Source organism: Wasmannia auropunctata, unplaced genomic scaffold (assembly GCF_000956235.1).
Source record: "Wasmannia auropunctata unplaced genomic scaffold, wasmannia.A_1.0 LD335996.1, whole genome shotgun sequence".
Lineage (NCBI taxonomy): Eukaryota > Metazoa > Arthropoda > Insecta > Hymenoptera > Formicidae > Wasmannia > Wasmannia auropunctata.
Genome location: NW_012026894.1, coordinates 1,227,607 through 1,245,470, shown reverse-complemented (window position 1 = coordinate 1,245,470; position 17,864 = coordinate 1,227,607). Strand labels below are relative to the sequence as shown.

The following is a 17,864-nucleotide window of genomic DNA, read 5'->3' as shown; positions in this document are numbered from 1 at the left end:
TACTTGTACTAAAATAAGGTCGGCGGTATACTTTTTTCGATCCACGCGTATTTCTGGTGTGTCGCGCGAATCTTTATTTCGGTTCTCACGTTTCACGGCGGCGCGTGCACGCACAGAAGCGCGGGATAAGAGTGTCCGCGCCGGGATAAATATTGCATACTTCTGTGGAATGTGCACCGCGGCGCGAAGATGCCGATATCAGCTTACGGTACATACGGTTACGTGATCGTGAACGGGTCTTTTTGGAGCACGCGAGCCCGCAACTTATTCCGATATATGAATTCGGGTTATCTCACACATTCCGCTTTATTACGATATAGTTGAACGACTTAAAACATACATTTCGCGCCGCATTACGTTGCTTTTGCTAAAAAATACGTAATTAAGGCGGTCAAAAGTATCATTCGTTTGACTTAATTTAAAGTAATCAAACGTGTGAAATAACGAATGATGAATTAATAAATTATCCGCGTATATCACAAACGTATATATTATCGGATTATCTTGCAATAATTAAGTCTACCTTGTGCAACTTGGTAATCTCTCTGCGGTTTAGAAGACGCAACTAATCGTATTGTATACAACATCGATAAGCGTGCACCGCATAAAATTATTCCGCTAAAATTGTATTCAAAAATATTCAATAATGTGACATAATTCTTCTTTTGTAAAGGAGAATTATAGGTATTATGAAAAATTCCATTTTATCTCAGAATAAGCCGAGCCAAAGGATCCCCACGATGATTTTAACGATCATTGAATAGATGACTTCCCCACTGTGCGTTTATAATTTTATGCGCATGTCATCTTCTAGGAATTCAAGGATAATTCTTTATCCTTCATTTGCAAATTCTATCGTAATGAATACAACAAATGGTGAACGGTACACAGACAGCAGGTTCTACGTTGCCGTTGCGTTCAAAAGTTTAATTTGCATGAAAGTCGTATATATACACGCATATACACAAGATCTATTTTCAGGGAGATCATATCGATTGTTTCATCTGTAATCTGCATTTTTGAATATTCGATGATATTTCGAGGATAACTTGTGTAAATTTTACATTGATATTCTCCGTGAAACCTGAGATTACGAGTCATTGATCAACGATTATATACGCAGTCTTTCCTTTTCTTTTTCTTTGAAAGCGGCTTCGCCGAGCGTCTCCTCTTTGACAGCGGAAATCTTGCACAATCCACTTGCACGCGCACAATGCGCGTCGGCGGTGCGATGAATTAGAATCGCGGTTGCGCGCCGCTCGGTCGGGTGAGGAGCAACGGACGGGGTGCACCGCGTGGCACGTGCATCGCGCATATTATTCTGGTTTCTCGAGTGGCCGGGTCTCGGGGTCTCCCTGCAAAGCGAGTGTGTCGTGCGCGAAAGAAGAAAGCGGGATCGGAGCGAGGCGGAAAGATACGCGACGATCGCGCGCGAGACTGAGATCGAGAGAAAGGAACACAAGGCCGCACACGCGCGCCACACACAATATAAAATTAATTAAAGTCGACGAATATACGAAGGGAGCTGCTTATTGTATTTATCCCGACGACGGTGAACACGACCGGGCGCTGTGGGGTAAGGTGCACAGAGGTATGCATTCGCGTATTGTTGTAGTCATCGATCTTCTTCCATCAAACTGCTTTTTGATCTCTTTTCTCTTCGCCGAACGCGGCCCACTTTGTCTTATTCCGATACCTCTCACCGGGATTATCAAGCGGAAGTGTCGGGTCTTGATCATGCGGACGCCGAGCAAAGTATGTCTTGTTGAGAATTAATAACTTTTCGATTGATGTATAGAAGATGATGATTTAAGATATCTTTTCGTGTTGCTCTAATTTTTAGCGGGTCAGCTGAAGTGAGTTGGTAAAGATAAAAATATTTTTTCTATTCTTTATGTATGTGTATCTGGCAAATGATTTTCTGTTTTCTGTATATTGCTTGTAAAAAATAATTTATAGAAAACACATACACACACACACAAAATAAAGGAAATTGACTTTTAAAAACAAAGGTCAATTTTTTTTCACTATCTCATACATGCTTTTTTACTTATCATTTTCTTATCAACACGGCCATATATGTATATATGTACATATATAAACGTCGTGCTTGCGGTAATAAAGAAAAAAAACGGAAGCGTGTTCCAGTACAGTTTTACCATCATAATCGTCGCCGTCTTTTTTCGTAAAGTTAATAACAATAGCAGTAATTTTATTTTATGTAAGATTAACTTACATATATTTTTTTTAACATTATATTAGATATGTAATTATATATATATATATATATATATATATATAAACTTAATTTTTACGTTTTTAACGTTATTAACTTTACAAAAAAGACGGCGACGATTATGATGGTAAAACTGTGCTGGAACACGCTTCCGTTTTTTTTTCTTTATTACCGCAAGCACGACGTTTTTAGCTACACCGCGTCGACCGATTCGCTCGACTGCACGGTATTAAAGACTCGCGAGGAAAATAATGCGCTGTACCTAACCCGTTGGAAACGATACTCCCTCATCTCGCGAGCTTTAGGAGAGGAGACGCCGTTCGTTGACACTGCCGTTGCGATATAAACCGATTGAGGTGTCGAAGTGCCACGGTGACAGTGTATCTGCGGCTGTCTGCTGCCATGCACTACAGATAGAAGGGGTCGCTGAGGGATCTCCTCTCGAGAGGGGTGACCGTTGATGGGAAAGCTGGCGATAGAGACAAAGAGGAGAGCGTCAGACGACGGATAGAACAGTTCCCGTGGAACGAAAGGGGAAGAACATAAGACCGACGTGTGTGTCTCTCTCTTTCTCTTTCTCTCTTTCTCCTTCTCTTTATTGCTGAAAGAGACGAATCGTGCGACGAAGGAAGCGACGCGAGAAAAGAAGATACGCCGGCAGGAAAGTCAGAAGGAATCGGGGGAGACAGCGACGCGATTGCCCTCTCGCTTGCCTCAAAGTTGACGGGGGTTGCTTCGGACGCGTCCCGACGTTCCCCCGGGGTCCCCGGAGACAGTCGCGCACCGCCTTGCCTTACCACATACGATCTTCACGGAAAGAACTCCCCGGCGACGGGCGTAAGAAGCCGAGGACAATAATCCTACTGACAGCCGGCTCATCGTCGCAGCTTATTTCGATCCGCGACGGGGATCCCTGAGCCGCTAAGAGGAACGCTGTCTCTCCGCCGCGTTAGCGTCATACACGTCGTAATATCAGGATTTAATACCGTTAATTCTCATTCGCGTATCGACGTTGTGTAAGGACGGGGGATACTCGCAAGTGCGCACGTATTCTGAGCTAAAACGCTAAAAAGCACACGCTTCCGTCTTAGCCTCTTAAGTACAAAAAGATTATTCGTTTAATGCAAAATAAAATTGCAGTAAAAGCTGCATTTAATTTTGATGAAATAGAAGTCCGGGGATACTTTAGAACGATGTGATAATTAGTAATAAATTGCAGAAAGGTCGAGATATTTATCATTAAGCGCGGAGATAAAGATATGTCTTTTTAGCTGAAAAAGAAATAAAGATATGCAAAAATGGAAGTGCTTACGCAACGAAAAAAAAATTCAAAGATCTTTCGAGTTCTATAAATATGAAAAACGGCACAATATTTAATACGCGCTTATACGGGACGACGAGGATACACATCGTTTGCTCGGCCAGCGGGCCGCGAGAATCTCGCGTGTTTACGTTTTAAAAAGCTAACAAAGTTTAATCCTTTTTTCTTACGCGGGCCACCCGGTGTTCCGGTAACGGTAACGGGATATTCAAATTGCTCCGGGCAATAAGTGTTAACCGCGAGAAACTCGCCCCGCTTATGGCGACGGCGGTCGCGTGCAACGCGCGGACGGACGCGCGTCGCGCGCGCAGAATTTTCGACGCTCCGCTCGGCCGGACGCGCTCCGCGACTCCCGAAGTACGATGGGTTTTGCTGTCGCGTTTCGGTACTCGTGTCAGTTGGCGTAGAGAGAACACGAGCGCCAAGGCGAATCACGAGAATGTATCGTTGGACACCGAATAGAGAAAGCCGGGCGATGCAGTTTACTGCGATGAAGCGCGCGCGCGCGCTTATGAAGCATCTCCGACACCGTTAATGCCGCTCGCGTCGCGTTCACGCGTCCCTAACGATTTCGCTTGCTCCGCTCCCGCACGCGCTTATGAACTTGTCAAAACGCATGAGCGCGCCCTAACGCGTTTTGTCCGCACGGCGGATCGCGTGCAATTAATAATCTTTACGTTCGGCACTGGCCGCTGAAAGGAGGCAGATATATAGATGCGTGCGAATGTGTACGTATACGTATATACGTGTGACGATATTATCTCCATTTATCAAGAGGACTATAAACTATCTGACAATATTTGCTAATTGATCGTTCGCTTGTGCAACTATCTTAATCTCCTTCTCGGAAGGAGATTTATTGAGAAATGATCTAACATATCGGTCGGAAATCAATGGCCGCGTGTCTCTACGGGGATTCGCGACCGGCAGAAGTCTTACATAGTTGCCTCGGCCGAGGCATTATCACAATTGCTCGCGGAACCAATGACGCGAGTTGAAAAGGGAACAAAGTCGTCTTTGTAATGTAGGACCGCGCGCGATCGAGCATAAACGCGCTACCGGATAAGCGCGGCCCGTTCATTCGGATAATATCGGCGAACGCGCGATATCGCGGCCGGCGGCACGCACCGGCAAACGGAATTATTGATATTATAAGCGCGTCTTCGCGGGAAACCGGCCCCGCGCGCTCGGCTGCCGATGATCGGGTCGATTTGCTTATCCGCCGACGCGGAATATCAAAAGGATTAGAGGCGGCGAACAGATAATAAACATCGGCCAATAAAGATATCCGAAAATACCAGTTGCCACGCCACGCCAGTCTCCGTGTCTGTACACGCCTGTCCACCGGGTCTGATCTATGATTATGGATTTCCGCGAGGTCGATGGCAAACTCGTGTCTTTTGACGATCGCGCGACATGTCTGCCTTCACCTTCTGCAGCCTCGTCTAGGAGGTTCACACAAAATACGTATGTAAATCGTGCGATCACGTACTGCCACGGCACATATAGATATAGGTACATTGGTTTTTCCTTATTTTGAACTTTTACGATGGAAATAGGAAAAGAAATATTTTGTGCAAAAATAAGAATATATATCCTTAGAGAAAGAAAATTGTTGCAATTACTATAATAACTATAATACTACATAACTATAACGTATAATCATTTTCGGCGCCAACTATATATTTGTTTGATAGAACTATAAATGTAATTATTATTACTAAATATAGGAGTATTAACTATGTATATATAAAAATGAAATTACCCTTAATTATAATTATTTTACTATGTAATTATAGCAAATACCAAACACTTTTCTCTCAGTGTATCTTTTCTGATAATGAATAAATGATTAAATATGATTCGTTATAGTCGTATCATAATGATAGTCTTTTGAAAATTATTAGCAATTATTCAAACTATCAAACAGTTATTCCAAATAGGACTATGCAACGTATTGGGCGGAGTCTATGTTTCGAATATTTAAGACATTTTATACGTAAAGAATGTATAGAATTTATTATTTGATACAGAGCCCAGTTAGTTGGATAATGAAACGCAGCGGCTCCTTTTTAATACTCGTCTACCTTAGATTACGTGTTGATGATAGTTTATGTATAGATTGTCCTTGTTTATTTACATTACAAATACTTATATAGAGGGAAAACTTATTGCGTGCTTACTTATTGCTTACGTGGTATAATGGGATTCAATTGCAAGGATATAAAACGTATTAATAAGAATTATGAGATTAGTACATTGCATACACGAAAGAAAAAATGGTCGATGGATTATTGTATAAAGTGTCTTGCGAACGAGTGTGGATATTTAAAAAAAAACGTTAGCAATTTTCTCATTATGATACATAATTCAATGATATAATTAGAAAATAATTTATAAAGCTATTGATGAACATTTTAGTCAGGAGGAAATGACGCACTTTAAATAAACCAGGGGAATCTATTTAAAATTGAAAACTTGCGGGTACACCCTGTATACGTTATAGAATTCAACAACGATCCTTCTTCCATTTTATCTACACGATTTGCAATGCCATCGATCTCCATGTTATATATCATCATGGTCGCCACCGCGGTATATGGTTCGCAATGAAAGAGAGGACGGACGACTCTCGAAGAGACGGCCGACCGCTTCGCGGTGATGTACCCGCGATCATCTCCTCCGCTACACTCGAAAAGCGGCGCCACGAAAATACCGCTTCCGGTTGCCCTAGATTCCCGCAATTCACTGGTCCCTCTCTCTCTCCCTCCCCTCTCTCTCTTTCTCTCTCTCTCTCTCTCTTCATCTCCCTATCTCTCTCTCTGTCCCTCTTTTTCTCCTGTCGTTGTGACGGTGGTCCCGTACGGAGCGAGCGCGAATCCCGTTCAAAGCGCTCCATAATTTATGTATCCCACCGGCCGCATCCCTGTTTGTCGTCGAAGATTCCGCGTGTGTCTCTCTTTTAAAATTCCATTAAGGAGTGCAGCGGCACTTTTTTTGTTCCCCGGTTCTCCTTCGTTGTCCTGTCCGGCCGCAAAGGAGGGGACCGGCAGGACATCGATTATTCATAACGCTTGTATACCTCGAACGAAGACGATCATGATAAGATCGCGGGTCGCCGATATCCGGAGTGGATGTGAAAGGAGGGATGAGGGGGATCTTAATCCGATCTACGTGCGCGGGCAGTTCACGTCGGAGTCGCGCACTCCCGGAGCAGCGCGACGTAATTTTAGACGGTATAACCCGCGCAGTGACAGTCTTTATAACGCACGTGAAGTATGAACCACTTCCGGTGGATCCGCGTCAACCGGCATGTCCCCTCGCACTCGCGCTCCAGCGGCTCCGATTCTAAATCTGGACAAGCGAATTTCCGTGGCCTTTAGCCCCGCGCGTTGTCGCGCCGACGAAAATCGCGCGTTGATCGTCGACTCGCGCAAAACGCACTGTTTGCGAGAGAGCCATTCTTCATTAAACAATACGACGAATGAAAGGCCATACATTCGGGAATCGACGTTTAAGCGTCGCAAACTATTTATATCGCGTTACGTCGATATAAGAACAAAATTATATTTAGATTATGCTTACATCGATTTAATTTGCAGATTTTAGATTATTTAATAGATAGTTTGACGTCAAATTATTTATTCACGATTTTACACACGACCGATCTAGATATGGCAAGTCGCGAGATTTAGTATCGCGGGATTCAGATACGACGATAGATAATCGGCCGAAGAGCGATTACGGGGGTAAATATGTTTCGGTAATTGCGTGGCTAAGTTTAGGCGGTGCAGTTGGCGTCAATGCGCGGATGCATATTCAGAACGGGGCTCCTCATATTCTTATGCTCACTTACTAAACCGCCGCGTCGCGTGTGGATGTGAATGTGAATGGAACTTGCTGGCACCCCGCCTGTTTATATTTAGCCACTGTGGGCGGTATAGCTGTCACGGATACGTATCATCGGCATAACTGAACTGTGCAAATGAATAATGAAGTTCCAGTCGTCCCTTTCTCTCTTTCTCTCTCTCTCTCTCTCTCTCTCTCTCTCGCTCTCTCTTTCTCTTTCTCTCGTTCTCTCTCCTGTCTTTGCTGCCTATTATAGGTGCTGCGAACCGAAGATGTTACCCGAATTGGCGTTACCCGGTCGCCAACTCATTGTCTCTCGGTGGCCGATCCCTCGCGCCACCGAAGCGAACGCGACACATGTGGTCTCAATGAACGCACATGCGCTCATTGGGACGCTCGTAGGGACATAAACGCACAGTTCGGCAGCCTTTGAGCGGCACCCCGTACCCGCGACGATGCATCGTAAAAGATTGTAACGTCAGCGAATACAGAGAATGAAGAATACAGATATACGATACTCTTAATCCCGTAATGACCACCTTGTTAATCCCGTGTGGCTTAAGGCTATATATGTGTATATATATGTGTATATATATATATATATATATATTCTTCATTATATATCAAGCCTAATCTCTGTGCATTATCGAAAGATGCTCCTTTCCACTTCTATTGATTGAAGTGAAAAAAATACAAAGAAAAGGATAGATAAATATAATAATACATTTTTGTTAAAAGATTTACGTAGTTTTAAATTTAAATTTGCTTCTTTTTCTGGACTCTCTCACAATTTTAATTATAACGAACACAGAAAAAACGATTTTACTGGAAAGTTGAAAAATTTTGCTGAATGTAATTTGAAAATAATTCTTGTTGGACCATCAAAATAATTTTGTTGGAAAGTCAAACTGATTACTAGAATATTAAAACGTTTTACAGTAATGCTTATTTTTGAGTTTTCAATAAAATTATTTTCAGAAAAAAGGTCAAATTCTTTGACCTTCCAGTAAAATCGTTCTTTCCGTGTGTTGAAAAGATAATTGATTTTTTTCTCTCTAATTGTTAAAGTTAAATATATAATTGATATTCGTGCATAGTTTCTAATACGATTGAAAGAACATACTGTCCGTGCCGATGGCAAGCGATCGACTTCTTGCGCACATTGTAATTATTTCGCGTGTTAATATGTTAGAATATGCCGTTCATACATCTATCGCTTTTTACGGCTCTATCGTTTTTAATAATCCGCAGAAGCCAATAAGAAGTATCTAGCAATGTCCAATCGACACGGAAGGTCACGCTTATCATCGCTTGTGCAACGCTGCATGTTTTTCCGCACATTTTTGTGTCGCCCTGCAGTTTTTATTTTCCCGTTGCGACTATTTATAATATAAACCGACATTTTCTTACGTCGATTCTATATGGAAAGAACAATTTTGCTAAATCCAGATCTGAAAATAATTTTTGTTCAATAATCAAAATAATTTTGTGCGAAAGTCAAAACGATTGCTAGAATATCAAAACGTTTTATAGCAATGCTTATCAGTTTTAACATTCCAACAAATTATTTTGATGATTTAATAAAAAATTATTTTTAGATCTATTTTTAGCAAAATTTTTAAACCTTTCAACAAAATCGTTCTTTCCGTGTACATCTCCGCGATAAAGTTTCCCGAGAGAATCGCCATCGGAGGGACCGTCGCGAAATTAATAATGCGGAATTGCCACCGGAGAAGGGCGACGCGGGTGCGTCCAGAGCGTCGCGCGCGCGCGTGACATCTCAGCTGGTGCACAGGCTGGATGAATAAACGTCTTCCTTATCGTCTAAAATAAACTCCACGCCTATCTGGACCGTGGCCAGGATGTAGGAAAGTACAATGATATTCGTCGCGTTGTTACGTTCCTACAGAGGGTGGATCGGATATACTACTTCGTCTATCTAAGCGCCTTGTCTCGGCGCGCTTCGAATGCTATTAATACAACGTTAATCGCAAAAATTCGCTGGCGATGCACTTGGCTGCGAACCGCTTAATCGCGCAATGTTACCAGTCGGACACGCAATTAGGTCTTTAACTAGTCGGTTATGAAGTAATCATCGTTTTGACGTGATATTATATATTGCCACATATATCAGTATGCATGTACGTCCTGCCTGACATCGTAATATACATTTTGTACTAAAATTTCATACTAAAACACCTTTATATTTGATAACTCGAAACGCGAAAATTTTAATAAAAATCTGTTCTTTTATATTTTTAATTATACAAGCATAGAAGTATCTGGTGTGATGAAAAAAGTTGAAAAAATTATTAACAAATATTTATAATTAGCATATTTTATAAAAGTTATTTATCCGAATACAAAGTAGCAACAGACTGACCACTCGAGGTAGCCGATAACGTCAGGAAGTATCGATTTTCTTTACAATTTGCATTACGATTTTAATAAAAATTTAAACGCAATGCAAAGCGTCTTTTTTCCTTTGATTTGAATAAAAGAAGCCTTTATATAAGTTTAGCTAATAACGTAATGATTTCGTTAGCCGAGCTTATATAATTAATATCATTAAAAGCTAAAAAATATTTTGCAAATACGGTGCAAATACTGTTGATAATGCACGTTGTAATTACACGTTATTCCAGCAATAAAGTATTCACCTAGCATGCTTCTGGATTGCAAAAAAAATCTAAATAATTCTCGTGTTGCGTAATCGTGCTTTTATAATAAAGCATCCAATAAAGAAATCTCGTTCGGGCATAATAACGCATATTTGCAGTCCGTTCGAAGTCTAAAGTATATATATATATATATATATATATAGGCAAAGTTACACACGTAACGAGGGACACGTCCCGAAACGGTATTTACGACGCATCGAGTCGTCGGCGGCATAAAGTGGCAATCGCGTCACCGCAATTTGCTTCGCGCTCGCATTGTCCCGGCAATACGTCCGACGTATTTCATCCGCGAGAGCGGAGAGACGCGCGGATAAGCCTCTGTCAAGGTGGAACGGTCCACCCTCGCGATAGCGTGCGCGCGCGAGGGATCTCGCGCGGAGGCTTCTCTGTACAAGAGAGAGCTGCCGGCGCGGCGTGCACACACAGCGTCGTCCCTTTAATTAGTGGCCCGTATGCTTTTACAGTCGTATCCCGCTCACATGACGGTCGACTCGCAGAAGCAAATCGAGATGCAGCGGCTGCAAACGGAGCACTTGAAGCGGCAGCAAGAGCACATCATGCAGCACAACATCCAGGAGTTGCAGGCTCAGATGACAAAGAGCCAGCTGAGCATGTCGGGGCCGCAGTCGTTGATGTTCCTGCCGTTTCTCGAGCAGCTCAGAGGGCTGCCCGTGCAGTCGCCCATGCCTCCGCCGCCGGCCACGTCGACCGCCACCACCGGCAACAAACACATCAACTCCATCGCCAATGTACGTGGGCCGGTGATAATCGATATATCGCTGTATATCAGCTGTATAGCTCTGTGTCTGTAGCTAACGCTCGTCGTTTCACAATATCACGCCGCGTGATTCTAGTTGTTTTTCTGCGTGTAACTGCTTGAAAAACACAAAGAACTGAAAAGAAAAACATTTAAAAACTCTAACTTTAAATTTATTAAAAACATAAACATAAATACAGTTTTGGGAGAGTAGTATACTTTAGTACTAAACTGAGCGAGAAATTCTCGATTCTCTTTAGCTTGACTTTTAGTTCTCCTTTCGTTCATTCGTAGATGATCAGCAGCCATCGGGAAGGCCCGAGCTGGGCGACCGCGCACCTCGCGCAAATGACCACGCAGATGGAGAAGGAATCGTCGTCGCCGGCGCCGATCTCATCCGCGGTAGCGCCGACGGCCCCGCCTCTCCAGGATCTCGACGCCCCGCTGAACCTCACCAAGCCGAAATCGACGTCCTCGGGCGCCACGGCGTCCTCCTCGTCGCCCGGCAGCGACTCGCACTCGACCGGCGCCGGGAGTAGCGGCCAGCAGGAGCAGCCGTTGGCGGCGACCGCGCCCAAGCTCTTCCCGCCAGGACTGCCGATACCGCGGAATTACCTGCCGACGCTCCCCTACGCAGGTCTGCCGCCGCATCTCAGCACTCTGTCTTCGCCGAGTGAGTGAAACATTCGTTCGCTTTTAATCGCGCGCGTCTAGTGCCCGTGAGAGCGGAATAAAGCCGCGGGATTACAGCTCGGCCGTCGAGCAGCGCAGTGAAGTCGAGTATCGTGTCGAAACGACATTTCGCGGATATCCCGAGAGATTGTTGCTATTCACAACGATTAATTATCTCTTATGCGATATACGTGCCGCGCTCTCGCTACGCCGCGCCGCTATACTCTCGCAAATTGCGTATTATAGTCGACCGACCGTTCGCGCGAGGTACTCACCCGAATTACCGCGATTAAAGTTAACGCCCGTTACCGCCGATCCGAGCGTTACCCAGAAACTCGGCGGTTGCGCGCCGATTGCGCGACGCGTCCGTCCCGCGGAACAATTGCAAATTGCCGATTGCCGCAAATGGATTCCGAGGGAGAAAGGCGCGCGCGCTCGCGGTCGGTACCCTCTGGAGTATGCGATTTCATGCCGGCGGTGAACACTTAATCATCTTCGAGCACAGGCTAGTTTTCCCGATTGTCCGCGGCCGGGGGGTTTTTTCCTCTTCTACGGGGCTGCTCTCGCCCCGTGAAGAACCTGTTTCACTTGCCATCTGGTTTTTGCCACGGGTACCGGCGTGCTCATAATCAACGATGCGTAACGCGATTCCCGCCCGATAAGGGCCGCGCGACGCGCGATTCGCGTACAAGCGAGGAAGGGAAGAAAATCCGCAGGCTGTCATTGTAACGTCGGGAGCGAATCTCTTCGCGTGGCGATCGCCAGCGCGTCACTTCGTGTACGGAGACGTATACGGAGTACATGGAAAAAACATATCTAAACTTCGGGATTGTGTTAAAGATCCGATGGCGAAAGAAAAGATTCCCGCAAACGCGGTTCTGAAAATAATCTTTATTTTACAAGCATTTGAGAAAAATGTTTATTTTGCAAGCGCGATAGGACGATAGTAAACTCAACGCTATTTCTCTTCACTCGAAAGAATTCTAATGTCACCATTAGCTACTATAATACTAAATATTAAAATTGACTAAAAAAAAGAAATTAATATAAGATATAAAGTGGTGAATAAAATCTTCGCTAAAGGCTAAGTCGACTTCGCACAAGGAATCATCGGTGGCTGTATTTTCAGTATACTCTACATACCTTAAAGTATATCTATACAGTACATCTTTTGAAAACGTAAACTCTTCCGACCGTATCGCTATTACGCATCTTTCACTCCGTTTCTCCGGTAACCCGTTACAGTGGGCAAGGTAATGTCCAAAGACGAGGCCGGCGGACCAGGGGGATCCGTGGCGGCCGCTGCGGTCGCGGCCGTGGAGAAGCACTTCGCGATGCACGGGCTGTATGGATTGCCGTCGAACGCAGGTGGGATGCCACCGTCGGCCCAGACTCAAAGACCGATCAAGCATTCTGGCTCTCGGGAGGAGACGCCTCAGGAGGAGCAGGATTTTCTCTCGTCGCCTCACAGTAAGTGGACGCGGAGCGAACGAGTGTCGCGTTGATCGAGATACAAAGAACACTTAATATTTCGAGCAGAGCGTAAACTCTTTGACAAATAAACAGTCGATCTTTTTGTCGGAGAAGTGACGATCAATCACGAATAGAGTATCCTGTGTAAATTCAAGTCAAAATCAAGTTAAAATTAAATATGAAAAAAAATGAGATTAAATACGCATGCACATAATATTTTAGAAATTATATCAGTAATTTAATATTATGTAAATTCTTTTTTTTTCTTTCTTAGAAAGATATGAATAGTGTTAATAATGTATATAGCGTTAATCACAATGCTTCTATTAGCGTTACAAATCACGTACAATAGTCTTTCGCTTATCCGTCTCGTATATTTGACTCGCATTCGAATTTGCAGTGTGGCGAGATCCAGGATATAAAGTAGCGGAAGACATAACGGAAAAAGGTAAGCATTTTCTATGGACAACGATTAGACTGATATTATTACGATCTTGTTTTGAGAGCGCCAAGTGACGCCCTCACGAAATCAGATTCGTTTCTCACGAGATCCTGACGACTACGTGACATCTAACGCCCCGGTCTCTCTTTCTCTTTCTCTTCAGCTAAAATGGTGAGGCAGCAGAAAAGGGAGAGTGAGAACAAGCCACATATCAAGCGACCTATGAACGCATTCATGGTGTGGGCCAAGGACGAACGTAGGAAGATCTTGAAAGCCTGCCCAGACATGCACAACTCGAACATATCGAAAATTCTCGGTAAGCATACCCGATCCATATCGTTCATTTCTGACTACAATTGATACTTAATTACTTTAATTAAAATAATTACATCTACCAATTATTTATATCACAAATGTATTACATCATCAATCAATGTAACGCAAATGTAAAATTTCGTAAATGCTAAAACCCAAAAATAATTTAAATGACGCATTCGCAAGCAGAATGCAATGACAGATTGATGTGTTTTTTGTGTGTGTGTGTGTCTGATTTGATTTAATTTACCGATGAAAAATTATATTATCAAAAAATACGAAACGTTCTCCACTTCAACGCGCTTTTTTTAATATCAATTATAGGCGCCCGGTGGAAGGCGATGTCGAACTCGGAGAAGCAGCCGTATTACGAGGAGCAGTCGCGGCTCTCGAAGCTGCACATGGAGAAGCACCCGGACTACAGGTACCGACCGCGGCCGAAGCGCACGTGCATCGTGGACGGCAAAAAGATGCGCATCTCCGAGTACAAGTCGCTGATGCGGCAGCGACGGCAGGAGATGCGGCAGCTGTGGTGCCGCGACGGCGGCACCGAGATGAACTTCCTGTCGCCGGTGAGCGCCGATATGACTGGCACGCAGCATCACCCGGGCACGGGCGCCGGTCCGTCAGCACGGCCGTCGGTCTCACCGCCGGCGACGATGCTGAACGGCGGCGGTGGCGCCGCCGGCCCGAGCTCAGACCATCCCTTCTACTATCCGCAGGACAGCCTGTCGCCCACGGACATGATGAACTTCTCGCCCGAGAATTCCGGCTCGATCGGCGGCTACGACGCGAGTCCGCGGCATCACGACGAGGATTGAACCGCGGCTCCGGGTCCGCCACTTTGGCCGCCCGGAGCATCAGCGTCATCATCGTCGGCAGTGGCGGCGGCAGCGGCGGCCGCGGCGACCGCAGCGGCCGCGTCCACGTCGAGGCTCGCTTACGAACTCTTCTGGTAATTGGAATCGTTCGTCTCGGTGTGACGACGACGACGACGACGACGACGACGACGACATCGTGTGTCTTTGAATCACACGTGGCATGTACTCACCGCGAATCGCGGGAACGAGTCCGCGAGCCGTGTTACGAGTACTCCGCACGACGGAAGCGAACTGGAAGAGGACACTACTTCTCGGGGAAAGAAGAGTCGGGCGTCTCGAAACCTCTCGCCGGAGGTTGTGATATAACGTTCTATCTCTGTGCCATCGTACGCGAAACGCGAAGGACCTATCCACGAAGTTAAAAGCGCGAGAGCGTCTCCGTCGCGACATCGCTCGATCGTCGGATCTTTTTAGCTCTTCGGTGCAAACTATCGAAAAAATAGTTATGTGTATTCGCAGTACGCAATCAGTTAGTTCGTTTGATTTTGTATCGAATATGTGTACGCGGATCTCGATACAGTGTTCCACAAAACGGATACAAGCTCATATAGGCTGTCATATTGCACGAAGCAACGCCGTTAAATTCGTAAAATATTTTAACGACATCGTCTGATGTCCAATTCGCAATGTTCAGTTGACAAGAAAATACACTCAACTATTCCTCTGTAATGTGCTTTGGATATGTTGTGTAATATAAATCCAATAATTTAACACCAAATTCAGTTACATATATTAAAGTTGTTTTTCGAAAACGTATCTTGCCGAAAATTATCTAGAAAGGAAATGAAAGAAAAGAAGAATTACTCGTCTTCTCATCGGATTTTATTACGTAGCCGATATCACGTACACACTGCAACACAATGCATGGTTAAAGAGTCGTATTTCTCTTTCTCCTAGTTCGTATAATTCTACAGCTACTACTACTAGTGCTATACGTATTTTACAAAATAAACTTGGAGATAAAAAAAATGTTGATATACAGTAAACAAGTAATTAATTTAATTTTTGCAATAAATTGTTGGGAACATTTTAACAAATCGATAAACGTTTTGTGCAGTAAAATTAAAATTACTTGAATGTGTCAATCTTTCATCTTCTAACTTATGTTGGAATTTTGATATCAATCTGTCCGTCGTCATACCTAGAAATTATCATACACAACTGAATTTGGTGTTCTTTAATTTTTGCTATTAGATGTTATAAAAAATGCTCTTTAATTTTTAATTTTAATGCTATTAGAGAGATATGTATAATGCGCGAGATTATAAAAGGATTAGTAGTATAAAAGAGAGATTATAAAATAAAATTTTTGCCGATATTTTGTCAGAAAGAAAAATAATTTGTTTTAAAATTATATTTGAATTTCTTAATGTTAAATACTTCAAAAAATTTATCTTTTATTTTAATGTATATCATAATGTTCATATCCAAAATTCATTAAAATCAAGGAACAGAGAAGCAGTTGAGTTTCTTTGTAAATTCTTTATTTTTAATAAAAATTTAACGATCTGTATTTGCATTATTTCACATTTTTCAATTTTTGGATTTCCTCTCGCAATACAACATTACTTCAAATACCCGTATCGAGAGAGATCCGGGTATGTTTATTCGTTCCCACACACAATATTTGACGGCCATGGTCCGTGAATCGTTCGTGTGTAAGATGCTTCCGTTGCTCGGTTTTTCATTCAGACCATTCTTCAAACATTCAAGCAAACTCTTTCAAATGCATATTGAAAACTCCGCGGTCTAAAACCGACTAAAAACAACAGAAACGACGTCGTCAGGCTTTGAAAGACGTCTATCAGACATCCTAATCTCTCGCACGTCTCCCGTTTTTTGTTTAATTCACTTTCGCTCTTGCATTACGCGAGCGACGACGGCGGACGGGGGGCGTCTTTCACGCACGTCGGCGGTACTCCCTGTATATTATCGTAAAATCAAAACTCTGCAGTCCGCACGGAACTCACGATAGACCTCGATCATCGGTAGCTAACGTGTAGAGATAACGATTAAACCGGCGTTGAATTAGCGGCCACGAAAAACCCGACGCACGTTGCAATTCGGTCTCTGCATTCGGCGCGCGCGCGGGGGGCGCGAGGCGAGGGTCGCGAGGGCACGATATATATATAAATATACGCATAATTTTTATAATAAGACAATCGCGCGCCGGACTCGGATGCGCAGCTCGTGCCGGTCTCCTTATCGGACTTGGATACGCACAGCCCGATATCACGTACACGTTGCGACACGATGCATGGCCAAAAAGTCTTGTTCCTATTTCTCCTAGTGTGTATGTGTGTGTGTCTATACGATACGGCCGTATCGGTAACAAAAAAAAAAAAAAAAAGAAACGCAAAGAAGGAAAAGAAAAGAAGAGAAAAACAAACAGAAATAAATAGAAACTTGGTCTATATCGCAGCATCTTCCCGCAACGATCCGAACGCGTAGACGCCGCACGTGGCAATCTTATCTTGCGACCGCCAAGTCGGTTGTTTAAAATATTTCCATCGTATGTCAAACAACTGCGTTCGACGCGCCGAACGAAAGATCGGAACCGGAGTGAGAAAAGGCTAGAAGCTAATCGCTAACGCGCGATTAAATCCCGGTACGTGAAGAGGCGTGAACGGGCTTCTCTCGTTTAAATATAAATGCCTAGTACTTATAGTATTTTCATCGTTAATTTATTGACCCTAATGTAAAAGCGGCGACAGGGCCGGGAGCGGTTAATAGTCGACTGTGAGTGGCAGGGGGGGAGGGAGGGGGCGAAAAAGGACGAGAGGGCGTTAAAGAGGGTTGAAATGGGTACGACGCGGACATTGGGAATTAGCGGATCGTCGATATGTCATTAGCACAACGTTACGATAAAAACGTTCGCGGAAGGGATTATAGCGTTATTAATCGAAAGATCAGCGCGCATCTGCGATCCTGATCGCCAATGCTCGACACGTCGCCTCTATTTTCGCAGGGGCGCCGTCACGCGCTTCTCCATCTTCGAATTACATTTACGAATGTGGGGGAGATTGCGATGTGCACGCGAGGAGGGTGGGAGGGAGGGGGATGAGGAGGTCGACGGATACAATTACGACCTCGCGTAAGTCGACGCGAAAAGGCAAACACAGTTGTAACGTAGCTAGGCAGTGGCCTGTAGGAACGATCGAAGGGCGATATAATGATTTGGAGCTTGATGTGATATAATACTTATGTGCCAAATAGCGTTTTCGCGGGCGGGGGGTT

At 44.1% G+C, this 17,864-nt stretch overlaps 1 protein-coding gene across 1 annotated transcript in view; it reads left to right on the top strand.

Annotated features, from left to right (window-relative positions):
• The window catches only part of LOC105453656 (transcription factor SOX-5), a 52,102-nt gene extending 37,535 nt beyond the window's left edge, over positions 1 to 14,567 (top strand). Inside the window, exons 4-9 of the mRNA XM_011695792.1 lie at positions 10,552 to 10,836; positions 11,139 to 11,517; positions 12,762 to 12,986; positions 13,390 to 13,437; positions 13,595 to 13,747; positions 14,071 to 14,567. Of these exons, the coding sequence (XP_011694094.1) occupies positions 10,552 to 10,836; positions 11,139 to 11,517; positions 12,762 to 12,986; positions 13,390 to 13,437; positions 13,595 to 13,747; positions 14,071 to 14,567 (1,587 nt within the window). The remainder of the gene's footprint in view (positions 1 to 10,551; positions 10,837 to 11,138; positions 11,518 to 12,761; positions 12,987 to 13,389; positions 13,438 to 13,594; positions 13,748 to 14,070) is intronic.
• Positions 14,568 to 17,864: the final 3,297 nt, after the last annotated feature.